General features: G+C 46.9%; 1 protein-coding gene across 1 annotated transcript in view; it reads left to right on the top strand.

Annotated features, from left to right (window-relative positions):
* Positions 1 to 12456, top strand: part of LOC125287788 (protoheme IX farnesyltransferase, mitochondrial) — a 46972-nt gene extending 34516 nt beyond the window's left edge. The window contains exons 5-7 of the mRNA XM_048233814.1: positions 2086 to 2156; positions 7903 to 8135; positions 10971 to 12456. Of these exons, the coding sequence (XP_048089771.1) occupies positions 2086 to 2156; positions 7903 to 8135; positions 10971 to 11401 (735 nt within the window). The 3' untranslated portion in view covers positions 11402 to 12456. The remainder of the gene's footprint in view (positions 1 to 2085; positions 2157 to 7902; positions 8136 to 10970) is intronic.
* The last annotated feature ends 2870 nt before the right edge of the window (positions 12457 to 15326 follow it).

Genomic DNA, 15326 nt, shown 5'->3' with positions numbered 1-15326 from the left:
GATGTTTGTGTTTTGGGATCACTGCTATTAGTTCTCTGATTAAGTGCTTTTGAAGGCCTTCAGCCCCACTGGAGAGCCATAAAAACAGGAATAAGTACTTTTGCATAATCATCAGGTCCTGTCCCTCTGCCTGTCCCCCTCTCACGCATATACCCCCCTCTTTTACACACACACACACAATCACTGCACCTCCCCACATTCCTCTCCGGCCTACCCCCCCCCCCCCCCCCCCCCCCCCCATCTCCCACCTCTGTTGCTCACACACACACACACCCGTCTCTCTGTCCTGCTCTCTCTACTCTACTCCCCATTTCTACACCTTTGCATTCCTTCCACACATTCAGTGCTTCTCTTTTTCTCCCTCTCTTTCTCACACACACACACACACACACACCACACACACACACACACTTTTAATATACTCTTATGCTCCCTCTCTCCTTATTCACCATCGTTTTTTATAACTCTGCTTTCCACACTTTTCTCTCTCGCTCTCTCTGGCTCTGGCTCTCTGCATCTACCGCTCTCAGCTCTCTTTCTCTCTCTCTCTCTCTCTCGCTCTCTCTGTCTCTCTCTCTCTCCTGAGTCTCCTCCAGTAGATGAACCACAGTGCAGTGGCCGTCGTCCAATCCCTCTAAGTGTCCCCTCTGACCTCATCTCCTCCTTCTCCTCCTCCCTAATGACACTGATGGAGGGTCCTGTCCTGTCTGAGCTCCCCTCACCAGTATCACACACACACACACACACACTAGACGTGATATGTGTGAGTTTGAGTCGGTGTGTGTGAGTTGATTGGTGTGTGTGTGATAGAGTTGTTGTTTGTGTGTGCATGTTTGTGAGTGAGTGAGTTGAGGTGTGTGTTTGTGTTTGGTGTGGATTGGGTTGGGTATTGATTCTGGGCTTGCATCCATCAAGTGGAAGGGAGTGAGGAAGTGTTTTAAAAGCTGTTTATCCGTCTGGAAACGAGGGCCGATTATAGGTGCGGCTGTTGCAGACTTCACATCACTCCCGCTGATGCACCATGCTGAGTCTGTGTGTGTGTGTGTGTGTGTGTGTTCACACTGAGTATGGATGCAGTGGTATACAGTTCCTCTTCTCTGAGATGAGTGTGTCTGCCTCTCCTCTCCTCTCCTCAGTGCTCTGTTGAGCAGGGTTCTCCTCTCCTCAGTGCTCTGTAGAGCAGGGTTCTCCTCTCAGTGCTCTGTAGAGCAGGGTTCTCCTCTCAGTGCTCTGTTGAGCAGGGTTCTCCTCTCAGTGCTCTGTAGAGCAGGGTTCTCCTCTCCTCAGTGCTCTGTTGAGCAGGGTTCTCCTCTCAGTGCTCTGTAGAGCAGGGTTCTCCTCTCCTCAGTGCTCTGTAGAGCAGGGTTCTCCTCTCCCTCAGTGCTCTGTAGAGCAGGGTTCTCCTCTCCTCAGTGCTCTGTTGAGCAGGGTTCTCCTCTCCTCAGTGCTCTGTAGAGCAAGGTTCTCTCCTCTCCTTGGTTTTCTGTTGAGCAGGGTTCTCCTCTCCTTGGTGCTCTGTTGAGCAGGGTTCTCTTCTCTGGTTCCTAGTGCTCTGTTGAGCAGGGTTCTCCTCCTCTCCTCAGTGCTCTGTTGAGTAGGGTTCTCTCCTCCTCTCCTCAGTGCTCTGTTGAGAAAGGTTCTCCTCTCCTTCATGGTTTGGTGTTTCAGTAGGCTTGGCTTAGGTTCCACTTAAAGCAGCCGTTTGATTAGAGAGGCGTTAGTCGTGTTTTTATGCGGCTGTGTAAATGTGTGAATTGCACCCAGATGTTTCCTCCGCTGTGCTTCAAGTGGTGCCCATTTGGGAGAAAATCTCTTGGCTCACAGTTTGAGTAGGAGTGAGTGGTTTGTGTGTGTGTGTGTTTCAGTGTTTTTGAGTTTGTGTGTTTTGAAGGAGTTCTCAGTGTACAGTATATGTGTCCAAAAAGGGTCTTACAACCTCTTTTCCTGTTGATGTAAATTGTTGATGTAAATTACCATGTGAGTGCAGAGGATCCTAATGCTGTGGTTTTCCAGGATCTTCTCAACTGTGTGTGTGTGTGTGTGTGGAAATGTACCCTAATCTTGTGTTGTCTCTTGTTCTCCTAGTATTTTGAGGTGCCATTTGACTCCAACATGAATCGCACAAAGAACAGGCCGCTGGTCAGAGGGCAGATCAGGTGAGGACACACACACACACACACACACACACACACACCGCCTCTGGACATTCCCCTCTTTCTTTCTCTCTCTCACTTTTTCTCTCTTTCCCTTTCTCTTTCTCTTTCTCTTCTTCTTTCATTTTTCAATTCTCTCCGTTTCCTTCTCTGTTCCCAATATCCCCTCGGGATGAACAAACGATCTATCTATCTATCCGTCTCTCTCTTTCTCTTTATTTGTTTTCCCTCTTTGTATCCCTCTTTCTTTCTCTGCTTGTCACTTCTCCTCTATCTATCTTTCTCTCTGTTCACCCTCTCTCTCCCCACACAATCTCCTAGTGTCATATTGGTGGGCTTTCTCCTTCCTCTTGGCCCACTCATATCAGGTGCCGCAGCATTGTATTAAGGAAATATTTCCCTCAGGGTTACAGTATAATGGGATACAGTATCCCCCCCCCCACCACACACACACACACACACACACACACACACACACACACACACACACACACACACACACACACACATACATACACACACACACACAGTATGCATGCCCTTGTGTAACCCCAGCACAGTGTTATTGTGGGCCATATTGTAATGAAGCACTACTGTACATACAGTTTAAATAAAACAGGAGTGTTGAGCATGCCTGTCTTCTCCTCTTACACACACACACACACGCAGAAACACACACACACACACACACACACACACACACACACACACACACACACACACACACACACACACACACACACACAGAGTGCCAGTCTAATAGCTGAGCTGATCAGATCCAACAGCAACCTTTTGCCTTTTGCCAGGTGCACACACACACACACACACACACAGAGTGCCAGGCTAATAGCTGAGCTGATCAGATCCAACAGCAACCTTTTGCCTTTTGCCAGGCACACACACACACACACACACACTGTATCTCATCCAGCATTCTCTCTGCTTGACATCCCTCTCCCCTGTGCACCTGTTGCAGGCGTAACGCGAGCCCCGGGAAAGGGCGGCAGGAGGCTGGGGCGGGTCGCCTACCTGCCCCCCCCTTCACACACACACACACACACACACACGCACACACACGCGCATGCACGCACACACACACACCCCAACCACCCCTCTCCTGGAGCTGTTTGCAGTAGGTGTGTGACCTTGCCTATTGAAGCCCACTGAACTGTCACTATCTGTCCTGCCACATTGCAAATCTGACACAGTAACAGGACACCTGGCAAGGGACACACACACACACACACACACACCTAAAAGAGCAGTCACACACATGCAGACTGACATCTGAAAGTTCCTCTACACTCAATACGCACACAGACACATTGATACACACACACCTGTGCATAAATCAGCATAAAAGCCTCTAATAGACACAACCATCTGAAAGGTCTGTAGCTCGGCACTCTACACACACACATGTACACACACACACACACAGAGAGAGAGAGAGAGAGCTGCCGGTAGTGTCTGATGGGCTGTCTTTTGCATTTGTTTGTGTCTTTGCCTCGGACTCCCTCTTTTGTGCTGCTGCTCCCAGACTACAAAGAGCTGACATGAGATGATAAAGATCGCTTTCAGTTGCCTCCTGCACTCTAAACAGGTTACGCTGAACATACCTAGCGGACACACACACACACACACACACGTGCGCACACACGCTGAAAGCTTTCGCATGGCCCCATAACTACAGCTCTGGAAAAAAATGAGACCACTGCACAATTGCTAAGTGACATTCAAATGAGTTGACGGTCATATTCAAAATTAAGAGACCACTGCAAATCTGGGTAGAAAAAAAATATGGGTAGGAAGGACAACATCTATGTATGACTTCATGTGTGTATTCAAATGAGTTGATGAGTCTCTTAATTTTGAATATGACCGTCAACTCATTTGAATGTCACCCAGCAACCCTAGGATGACATCAGAAAAATGTGCAGTGGTTTCTTAATTTTTCCCAGAGCTGTATGTGTTGTCTTGTGACCCTTTTATTAAACACATCAGGTGTGTGCTGTGCTGTGCTGTGCTGTGCTGTGCTGTGTTGTGTTGTGTTGTGTTGTGTTGTGTTGTGTTGTGTTGTGTTGTGTTGTGTTGTGTTGTGTTGTGCTTGTGCTGTGCTGTGCTGTGCTGTGCTGTGCTGTGCTGTGCTGTGCTGTGCTGTGCTGTGCTGTGCTGTGCTGTGCTGTGCTGTGCTGTGCTGTGCTGTGCTGTGCTGTGCTGTGCTGTGCTGTGCTGTGCTGTGCTGTGCTGTGCTGTGCTGTGCTGCGCTGCGCTGCGCTGTGCTGTGCTGTGTTGTGTGTCAGGGGGTAAAGAAGAGCAGAAAGCTACTAAAGACCTCATTAATCACACACACACACACACACACACACCAGTGCCCAGTCCTCCAGTCCTTCTGTGCAAGGCCTTCCCTCACCCAGCTTGTAAATATGGCCGGCCCTTCATCAGCTCCATAAGGCCACGCTCTAGTCTCACTTCAGTATGTCTAAACTCAACAGTCCCACACCACACACACACACACACACACACACACACGTTTTCATACACAGATGTTGTCTTTCCTACCCTATCTGAAACTTATGATGGCTTTTTTTGAGAAGACATTCTGTTGTGTTTGTCACTCTGTTTAGTAAATTGAACAGAACTCCATACTCCCTCTAGAAACTTTTTGTTTCCCTCTCATCCACACACACACACACACACACACACACACACACACACACACACACACACACTAACGAGTTCTACCATGAAATGAATCGCTGTGAAATTCTTCTGAAGAAATATTCCTTAGTCACAGACTGTTTGTAATGTTCTAGTAGTCATCTGTCTGTCTCTATCTCTGTGTGTATGTGTTCAGTCATGCCATATGTTTTCACAATTTTGTTGACATCAGATAGGCTGACTCAATCAACACACACACGTCCAGCTCAGATGAGGCATGACCTGTTGTGTCCAGCTGTCATCCTGCACTGTTTCGAGACGGTGGTTTGTGTGTGTGTGTAATCATGATGTCACTCTAGACTTTAATACCAAAAGTGTCTGCTGAAACTAACACTGGTCCTCACTGAGACAAGGCTTATACAACTAAACAAACACACACACACACACACACCCCATCGCCCTAATTTATATGGCGGGTGAAGTTCAAAGCCAGTCAATGACAGAGTGTTTTGTGCATTTACTATCAGCAATACTCGCCTTGTGTGGGAGAGCTTTAAACTGATTGTGGGTCTTGGTCATGGTGTTAAATTAGCAAATATTTTTTTTTTCAAATTGATTTGCTTTAGTTTGATATAAGACTTTTAGCCTGGAAATCCAGACCCAAATCTAGAAAGATTAAGGGTCTGGCCACGAGTAATGAAAATGGCCCAACTCGAGGGGCGGCACCAAGCATGCATTTGAAAATATCACTGCACGCAATTGGAGAACACTACGACCAAGGTTTACTGACTGATTCCCGACTTCAACGCAATTGGATAACACTACGACATTGTTTACTGACTGATTCTGTACTTTGACGTCGCAGCACTGCCGTCATCTGTTTATCCGCCTCTATCAGATACACTAATGTGATTGGTGCAGCTCGGCTCCAGCTGCATGGGTAATGAGCATCATTACTGATTGCCAGAGTGACACACACACAGACACACACACACACTCACACATGCACATTAGCTAACGCTCTCACAAATGCTTTATTAGTCACACACACACACACTTACACAGTATATCGCTCTATCACACTCGCACACTTACATGCACACACAAACACACACATACCCAGAGGTTGGCCTCATTTCCCCTCCGAGTGTGCATTCCCGTAAGCCCTGGTTTATCTGCTACCTTCTTGCTGTTCCTGATTACTGGTCAATGGTTCTCCTCGTCAACGCTGAAACCCAGTCAGGCATCCGTTTGCTGAGCTGACATTCTGTATCTTTTCATTTCAGGCACACACAGAAAAACACACCCACACAAAGCTGTCCCACATTAAGTGAGGAGAAGCAGCAGCATTTCCTGTATTAAAGAGACTGTTAGGAGTTGATGAAAAGTATGTGTGTGTCTCTCTCTCTCTCTCTCTCTCTCTCTCTCTCTCTCTCTCTCTCTCTCTCTCTCTCTCTCTCTCTCTCTCTCTCTCTCTCTCTCTCTCTCTCTCTCTCTCTCTCTTTATCTCTTTCTCACTCACACACTGCACACACTTACACTCACACACACCTCACGCACACACTTCACACATTCACTCACATACACACACACACTGCACACACTCACTCACACACACTTCACACACACACACAAAGAGGGAGTAACATGACCTGATGCATCCCAAATGCAGAAGGTTCTAGAGCAGACACCAGTGCCCAAGCCCCACTCTCCGGGCAGAAATGCTGTTTATACTCTAATCAGATGGGCTCTCCTTTCTTCAAAGAGCCCATGTGGTTGCAACAAGGAAATGGTGACGGTTGAGTGTTGGTTGAATCTAAACGAACACAGATATTGCCTGTAGCCACTAGCAAGCATTATGCATGGACACGTGGATGGACACACACACACCCACACGCACGCCCTGGTGTCTGTACTATATCAGAGCAATCACGTTAATGCCGCATCTCCTGCACCACCCAAACTTTGGGGGGGGATAAGGAGAAGGCAGAGAGAAGTGCTCTCGGTTTTGACTTTGTTCCTTCTTGATGGGGTGCGTATGGTCTGTATTTTAATCGCTCTCTAATTTATGGATGGCGAATTCAAACCAGGCTGAGAATTGACTACTTTTAATAACAGGCTAGAAGTCGGCCCCATCCGGCCGTAGCAGAATGAGTCTCTCTCTCACTCACTCACTCACTCACTCACTCCTCACTCACACACACACACACACACCAGCCCAGCCCCTCCCTGCGTTATAGCTTCTTCTCCATTCTACAGAAGGCCTTGTGGTCTTTGTCTTTCTGTGTGGACTTTCATCCCAGACAAACTCTTATCAGATGGGTCCCTCCAGGCAAACGTGTGTGTGTGTGTGTGTGTGTGTGTGTGTGTGTGTGTGTGTGTGTGTGTGTGTGTGTGTGTGTGTGTGTGTGTGTGTGTGTGTGTCTGCAGGTTTTTTTTTTTGTCTGAGGATGTTTGGTTCTCTGATGCTGACATGAGTAGTGTGGAGCCTGTCTGTGGATTTGACATGTCCTGAGTTATAGCGTGCGTGTGTGTGTGTGTGTAGCCTGTCGGATGTTAGCCCACATGGCCCTGTGGTTGCACCAGACCGTGATGTGATGTGTATGTGTGTGTGTGTGTGGAACATTTGGAACAAATTCTTAATATCCGTCCTCTTCTGACCGACATCCTCTCAGTCTGTCTGTCTTTCTCTCCAAGAATCTATCTCCATCTCCATCTCTGTGTCTGTCTGTCTCTTTACCTGCCTCCGTTTCGCTCTCTTCCTGCCACTCTCCGCCCTCTTACATACACACACACACACTCTCTTTCTCCTCTTACACACACTCTTTCTCCTCTTGCACACACTCTCTTTATCCTCCTACGCTTTACTTATGGGAATATGTCGAGTCTTTGTACGCAACAAAGTTTGGAACTGTATCAACATATTACATTGTTGAATTTACCTTTCTCTTTCTCTCTCTCTATCTCTGTCTATCTATCTCTCTTTCTCCCCCTCTCTCTATCTATCTATCTTTCTCCCCTCTTTCTTTCTCTCTCTCTCTCTCTTTATTTCTCTCTCTCACCCTCTCTCCCTCCCTCTCTCCTGCAGTCCCCTGCATGCGGTGTCGTTCGCGCTGGCCTGTGGCATCCCGGGCGTGGCTCTGCTGTCCCTGGCGGTGAATCCCCTGACTGGCCTGCTGGGGGCGCTGAACATCTTCCTGTACACGAGCTGCTACACGCCGCTCAAGCGCCTCAGCATCAGCAACACGTGGGTGGGGGCTGTGGTGGGCGCCATCCCCCCGGTCATGGGCTGGACCGCAGCCACGGGGTCACTGGACGCAGGTTAGTACACACACACACGTGTGTGTGTATATACACGCACACACAGACAGACACGCACTCACTCATGCACAAACACACACACACACAGACACCCATATATTCACACTTATGCACACAGACACATTCATATTCTTTCACACACACACACGCGCACACACACACACACATGCAAACACAGTCCTGGGTGGTGTCCATCCACAGATAACGTCAAGCTCGCCATATGCTTGCACTCACACACACACACACTCACACTCACACTGAGACAAACTTCAGTGTTGATGCTATCCTTTTTGAAGATGGGCTTGATTTTTCCTCCATTTCTTTTTTATAGTTGGCACACAGCAAGGCCAATAAAGTATAAATGGAGACAAGGCAGCTGCTATTGTCTTTGTGTGTGAGTGTGTGTTTTTTTGTGAGTGTGAGTCCAAGTCCCTCTGTGTGTGTGTGTCCCTCTGTGTGTGTGTGTGTCCCTCTGTGTGTGTCCCTCTGTGTGTGTGTGTGTCCCTCTGTGTGTGTGTGTCCCTCTGTGTGTGTGTGTGTCCCTCTGTGTGTGTGTGTCCCTCTGTGTGTGTGTGTGTCCCTCTGTGTGCGTGCGAGAGAGATTGTGTGTGTGTGTGTGTGTGTGTGTGTTTGCTTACCCTTGCCCCTATACTCGGGCCTTTTTGGGGAGAGTGCAGCTTTGTTTGGGTGCTTGTCTTGCAGCCCTGGCATGGCCATATTTGGCCTAGCCGCGCCAGACTCTCAGCATCGCGATGGGGACACGGCGATACGGGCTCCATTACGGCCACAAGTGCTGATATACTCACAAAGCGGCGTCTGTGTGGAGCTCAGCGCTCGTGTGTGTGTGTGTGTGTGTGTGTGTGTGTGTGTGTGCTGCACTGTGCTGGTGCATAGAGTTTCAGGTTCCTGTGAAAGGGCAGCCGTGGCCTACTGGTTAGCACTTCGGACCTGTAACCGGAGGGTTGCCGGTTCGAACCCCGACCAGTAGGCAGTTGCCCTTGAGCAAGGCACCTAACCCCTCACTGCTCCCCGAGCTCCACTGTTGATGCAGGCAGCTCACTGCGCCGGGATTAGTGTGTGCTTCACCTCACTGTGTGTACACTGTGTGCTGTGTGTGTTTCACTAATTCACGGATTGGGATAAAAGCAGAGACCAAATTTCCCTCACGGGATCAAAAGAGTATATATACTTATACTTAAAGTGTTTATAGACTTACAGAGGCCTGAAAATATGTTAAGGTCCTAAGCTACACATTGTCACAGTGTGGTGTATAATTGTGTGTGTGCGCGCACACTGTCTTTCATCTATAATTCCACACAGACAGAAGTTCTGTCTCCTCGAAGAGAGAAAGAGAAAGAAAGAAAGATTATTTTTCTCTCTTTCTCTTTCGCGGTCCTCTCAGGCCCTCTCACTCACTGTGTCTCAAACCTGCGCTCTCTCTCTCTCTCACACACACACACCCTCTTCACACACCGCTGTGTTTTGCTATGTTTACTAACAGGATCCCTTGGAGCTTGGAGAATGTGTGCTTCCCGTCTCTTTGGGAGTGCAGTGTTCTAGAAGCGGAGCAGGGGGTGATGTTTAGGCGACGTGAAGTGCTTCGTCATGGCAACCCGCCGTCGGGTGGCTGCTGAGCAGCTGGAGGCTGTCATGGTTACGTGCAAAAAAGCCTCTGTCGCTCTGAGCGAAAATATTCCCCATCGCTGTCCCCCACCGTCTGAAGCGACTCTGCTCATCTGTCAGTCAACACAATAGGTAGTTTGGTTTCTGTAGAAGTATGTGGTGGTGTCTCGACCAAAAAAGTACAAAGCGAATTCGTAATACAAATTCTACAAACTGCAGTTGCTCCTCTCCGCCCTCTGGTTGTTTGTTTACTGTGTGCATTCCCAAAGAAAGCAAAGATTATATGTTATGCGCATCCTGGTTCTGTAGATTGGAACGAAGCCTAGTGGCGCCGAGCAGTCCATGTTACAGGTTGAGCTCAAATATCAATAAATCGTAAAAGTGTTTAACTCTGTCTAGAGGATCTGTGTGTATTTGCTGTTTGTTACAGTTTAGTTCATGATGGCTCCTCATTGGTCATGGGTGTGTGTGTGTGTGGGGGGGGTGGTGTCTTTCAAACACACACACACACACCCACCCCACCACCACCCCTCGCTGTGCCTTGCTGACCCCACCCTCCGAACAGGAAGTGAAACTCAAGCCTTTATATTGAGCTCTAGAGACTCGTAAGAAAGACGGCCGTCCTGTTCTCCCCTCTCAACTTCTCCGTTCCCGCACTCTCACTGGCTTCCTGCGGTTCCCAGACACCTCACACTCGTTTTCTCACACTCTCTCGTACTCTGTATGTGTGTATCCACTGTGTGTGTGTATCCACTGTGTGTGTGTGTGTGTGTGCGCATGCGTGTGGGAAACCACTAGACCGACTCACCTTTGGGAAAGGTGATTCAGCACCACGCCTCTCACTGTTTCGATGGAAGCTACCAGTTTGATGATTATTGGTTTTGTTTGTTTCATTCTATTTTGTTGGTGGCGTGGTGGGGTTGTCTAGATCTAGCTTCTAGGTGCTTACACAAGCATTTGAAAAGACACCCACAGGCCATTTCCTGTGATGTATCTAGTTGAATGTCTTAATGTTGCAATAGCACTAAGGGAGGAATATAGAAGTTGCCAAAAATGAATAAAATGTCAGGATTTCAGCTCAAAGGTCATTAAATTTCTCTTTTTTTCTCTCTATGTCTCTCTCCCTCTCTTTTTCCCTCTCCCTCGTTCTTTCTCTCTCTCCCTCTCTTTCTCTTTCCTTCTCTCTTTCTCTTTCTCTCTCTCTCTCTGCAGGAGCTCTGTTGCTGGGCGGCTTCCTGTACAGCTGGCAGTTCCCGCACTTCAACGCGCTGAGCTGGAACCTGCGCGAGGACTACTCGCGCGGCGGCTACCGCATGATGTCCGTCACGCACCCAGACCTCTGCCGGCGCGTGGCGCTGCGCCACAGCCTGGGCCTGATCGGCCTCTCCTCGGTAGCGCCCTTCACCGGCCTCACCACGTGGACATTCCCGCTGGTGTCGCTGCCCATCAACCTGTACATCACCTACCTGGCCTTCCAGTTCCACCGCCGCGCCGACCGCCAGAGCGCGCGCAAGCTCTTCTTCTGCAGCCTCTGGCACCTGCCCATGCTGCTGCTCCTGGCGCTTACCTGCAAGACCCGACGGGCCGAGCCCGAGGCGCCCCCAGCCGCCGCAGCCACCTCCAGCCTAGCTGTGCAGAGCTAACGCTCCAGTTTAGGTTAGCATCAGGACACTAACTTTGTTAGCATTCACGTGCTAGCTTTGGTTAGCATTGGGACGCTAGCTTTGGTTAGCACTGGGAGGCTAACTTTGATAGCACTGGGACATTAGCTTTGTTGACGTTGGCAGCTGGCTCTATTGTGCTAGCTTCATTAGCATTAGCCATAACCCCCACCCTCACCAGTCACCTTCATTGTCACTATCCCTCACTGTACCCTCCTCCAGCTCTTAAAAGACTGTGTCTGTTCCTGAGAGCCTGGTCCTCTGACTTAGTATCACTGCTATATGTGCTCCCTTCTATGTTGCTTTTCAAAGATGGGGGCAGAGAATGTGACTGAGAGGGGATGACTTATGCCCCCCCCCCCCTTGTAATCATTGTCAGTGTTTGAGAAAGTACTTGGCAAAGTATCCTTTGGGGTATAAGGAACAAGCGAAAGAGTTAAGATGAAATCAAATTAAGTACCGGTAAATGAGAAAGTACTCTGAGAGAGAGATTGCTGATAGAGTTCAAATTTCACAAAAGCATTTCAGACCGTCCCCACATACCATCAATTAGTTTGTGAAGTGATCAATGCAAGGTGTGTGTGTAAATATATCAGATAATTTATTTATGTATATTCCCTAAACATGAATCATGTTGAAAATGACTTGTACAGAACTAGTCATAACTCCAAACATCATATTTAACCCAAGCACAAGAACAGTTTGATTTCTGTAACTGTACAGTCAGTTGTAATTATTCTTATTACCAGATGTCTGTGATTTAAAGTTATTTTCAGTTTTAGCGGTTTCAGCTTTATATATTTATCAATCTATTTTGTTTTCACAAGGCATTGTGATGCAAACTGTTTTTTCCCCCCTCAGATCTACTGAACTGTATTCAAATGCCCATAATTCTTGAATGTAGGCCAACGGAAACAAACTCTTAATATTGTTTTTGTTACATGCAGCAACCCAAAACCACACGGTTCGCCTCCCACACCACTCAGACCACATGTGAAAGGACAAATGGTCCGGCACAATAAAGATTATATGATTTACATCTTGAATCATGTTTTTTTTTTTTATTATTATTATTTCATTTCAGTCCCTAGTTGCTCGTTCGGTTTGAAAAAACAAAAATGAGTTGAAGCTAAAGTAAATGTTGCCGTGTAAGGTGTGGATGTGTTAGCCAAAATGACCAAGGGGCTATAGAACAGTGATGGCCAAAATGACCAGGGGGCTATAGAACAGGGATGGCCAGACGGCCCGAATTTGTGCCCAAATGGTCAAAGTGAGGGCAGAGGGGCCTTGGGATTTTCATGATTTAACTTTTCATAATAACAGAAATGGGGTTCACCATCCTACAAGGTCTGACTACAAGATTTGACAACTTGCAATAGTCATGTATCAGTTGATGAATGGATTTTGTTGGTTAATGTTTGTACATCTATCATTTTGTTCAACTGTATCTTGGCCAGTTGGAAATGACTACTCCCCCCGCCTCCCCCTCCTGTTTCAAACGGCTCACTGTGAACCTTGTTTTAACCATTGGAAAAGTCATTTTGCAGTGTGCCAAGTTAAGAAACTGCTGGATGGCACCTCCATCTGATGATGTATTGTTTTCCCAGAAGTGTTTTGGCTTATTCGTCAATACATCCCTCGGAGCACTGATTTCATAGTGCTGAGGGATTTATCGATCGATAAGCCAAAACCCCTCCTGTTACAGGCAAAGCAAATATTTCTGATGGAGATGTGATCCAGCAGTTCCATAACTGCTGTGTGCACCGATAAGTACAAAACGTTGCTTTCCTGAAGAGTAGTAGTTTAAAGGTGCTCTAAACGATGTCATACGTTTTTTTAGGCTAAAACATTTTTTGTCACTTACAGGAAACATCACCTCACCATCCGCTAGCTGCCTGTGTCCAGAATACACTTAAAAAAAAAACGCAATCTTTGTGGACAACCCAGACTCCAAAAACAGCCGCAAAACAACTTGGGCAAACCTTGCCCATAAAAACATAAACTGTTCCAGCAAATCACTGACGAGATGTGCATTTAGGAGAGTTTCAATTGCATGGGAGGGAGGGGGAGGAAGTAGCGAGCTAGCTTTCTGTTTTGTTTGAACATCAACAGAAGTGACGTTACCCAGCATCGCTTAGAGCACCTTTAAAGGTAAACTATGCAGTATTGGCAATTTCCTCACTGTTTTCTCGGTTTTTGCTTCTTTTTAAACTGGCTTTGTCATGACTAATGTCTGAGAAACTCCATCGCTACCTTTTTTTTCTAGCCGTTGCCTGGCGTGTATGTGTATTTGAATGCAGTAAAGCAATTTGTTACACTTTCGTTATAACTCCTGACACCGAAGCCGTCCGCCCGCCGGCCCACAGTTGCAAGGGTGGTTTTTCCGCTCACAGGCGCTAGGTGGAAGCGAGACGGCCACCATTCAACCGGAAAAAGTCATATAACCATGCCAATGAGTCTGAAGCTGTTAAATGAAGGTAAATTAAGCTAAAACACTTGCATATTAAGCTAAAAAACCTGCATAGTGTGCCTTTAACACACACCTATTTGCAGACATCTATAGGCAAAAAGAAGACAACTGCACTTGTATATCAATGACTGGAAATCACTCAGACTGCAGTCTTTAATAAACTCTGAAACTCTGGCATGGACCAGCAAAGGGACTGATTTTACCCTCTGAGTTATGATTGAAATCCCCAATTCCTGACACTTCAAATCTGCTGCTCTTTGTGTTAACTCGCTGCGTTGAAACACTTGCTTAGTATGTGTGTCTGTATAGAAATGAAATAAGACTGATAAACTAATAAGTGTCCATTAAAATGGCAATCACAGCAATCACCAGTAAGCGCAACCTGGAGCGGAGAGGCACATGTCCTTGTGTAGCCTGGGTGAACCCAGACGAACCTTTTCACAAATTTGAATTTGCTCCGCAGGTCCGTCTGGGAAAGAGCCCTTTGACGCCCGATTCTGAACTTACCACTTTACTGCTTGCACAGGCGTAACCAGAAGTGAAATTATACTTCAATTTGAGCATTAAAGTCTTACCAAATCGTTTCAGAAGTGCAGCAAATACATGTTCATCTTTCTTGTGAAACAAAGGTTTTAAATACAGTTGTTTACTCAATTCCAAAGAAAATACACTTTTTTGCAATACACACTGTTTTTGGTGATTTGGAAACGGACATCAATGGGCTCCTTTCCAGACCAACCTGTAGAGAAAATTAAAGTTTGCTAACAGGTTCGTCTGGGTTCATCCAGGATAGCACTTGTGCCTCCAGTGGTTTGAAACCTCTGTGCTGGGTGCAGCCCTGATTCTTGGCGGTTCTGGGACAAATCCACTTTCCTCCAATAATTGGGAGGAATCTTGAATCTGCTGAAGAGCTGTTAAAACATCCTGACAAACCATATTGGTTTAATTTGAAAATAGTGCGTAAACATACTACAGACAGATGCTTAAGACCGTTTGTAATACAGTATGACAGCTAATGCATATAAATATGACATGCTCTTAGCTGATGTCAGGGGCCTTTCCTGTTTGTATGGGAAGCAGAAGGCCAACATTGCTGAGTAATAAGACTCATGAACGTAAATCACAGTAAAAGCTGTGTGTGTGTGTGTGGAAAAGCCTGAAAACCTGTGGACTATGTTGATGAGTCAATGATCAAGTACTGGTCACCAGAGTGTTGGACGTAAATTCTGCAAATAAATTTGAGTTGTTTTGCCTGAGATCATTTCCATAAAATGAAGTTGAATAAAAAAACACGGTTTGTGTCCCTGTCACAAATTGCACAGATGAAGTAATAGGACGCAGTAAATTTATTTCTTTCATCCTCACTTGTAATGACGGAGACTTAATTTACATCATGCAGCTGTGGTGTCGATCATTACAATGCATTGGCTGGGTCTC

This window comes from Alosa alosa, chromosome 22 (genome assembly GCF_017589495.1).
Source record: "Alosa alosa isolate M-15738 ecotype Scorff River chromosome 22, AALO_Geno_1.1, whole genome shotgun sequence".
Classification (NCBI taxonomy): domain Eukaryota; kingdom Metazoa; phylum Chordata; class Actinopteri; order Clupeiformes; family Clupeidae; genus Alosa; species Alosa alosa.
The sequence above is the reverse complement of the archived record's forward strand: the minus strand, read 5'-3'. Positions and strand labels throughout refer to the sequence as shown.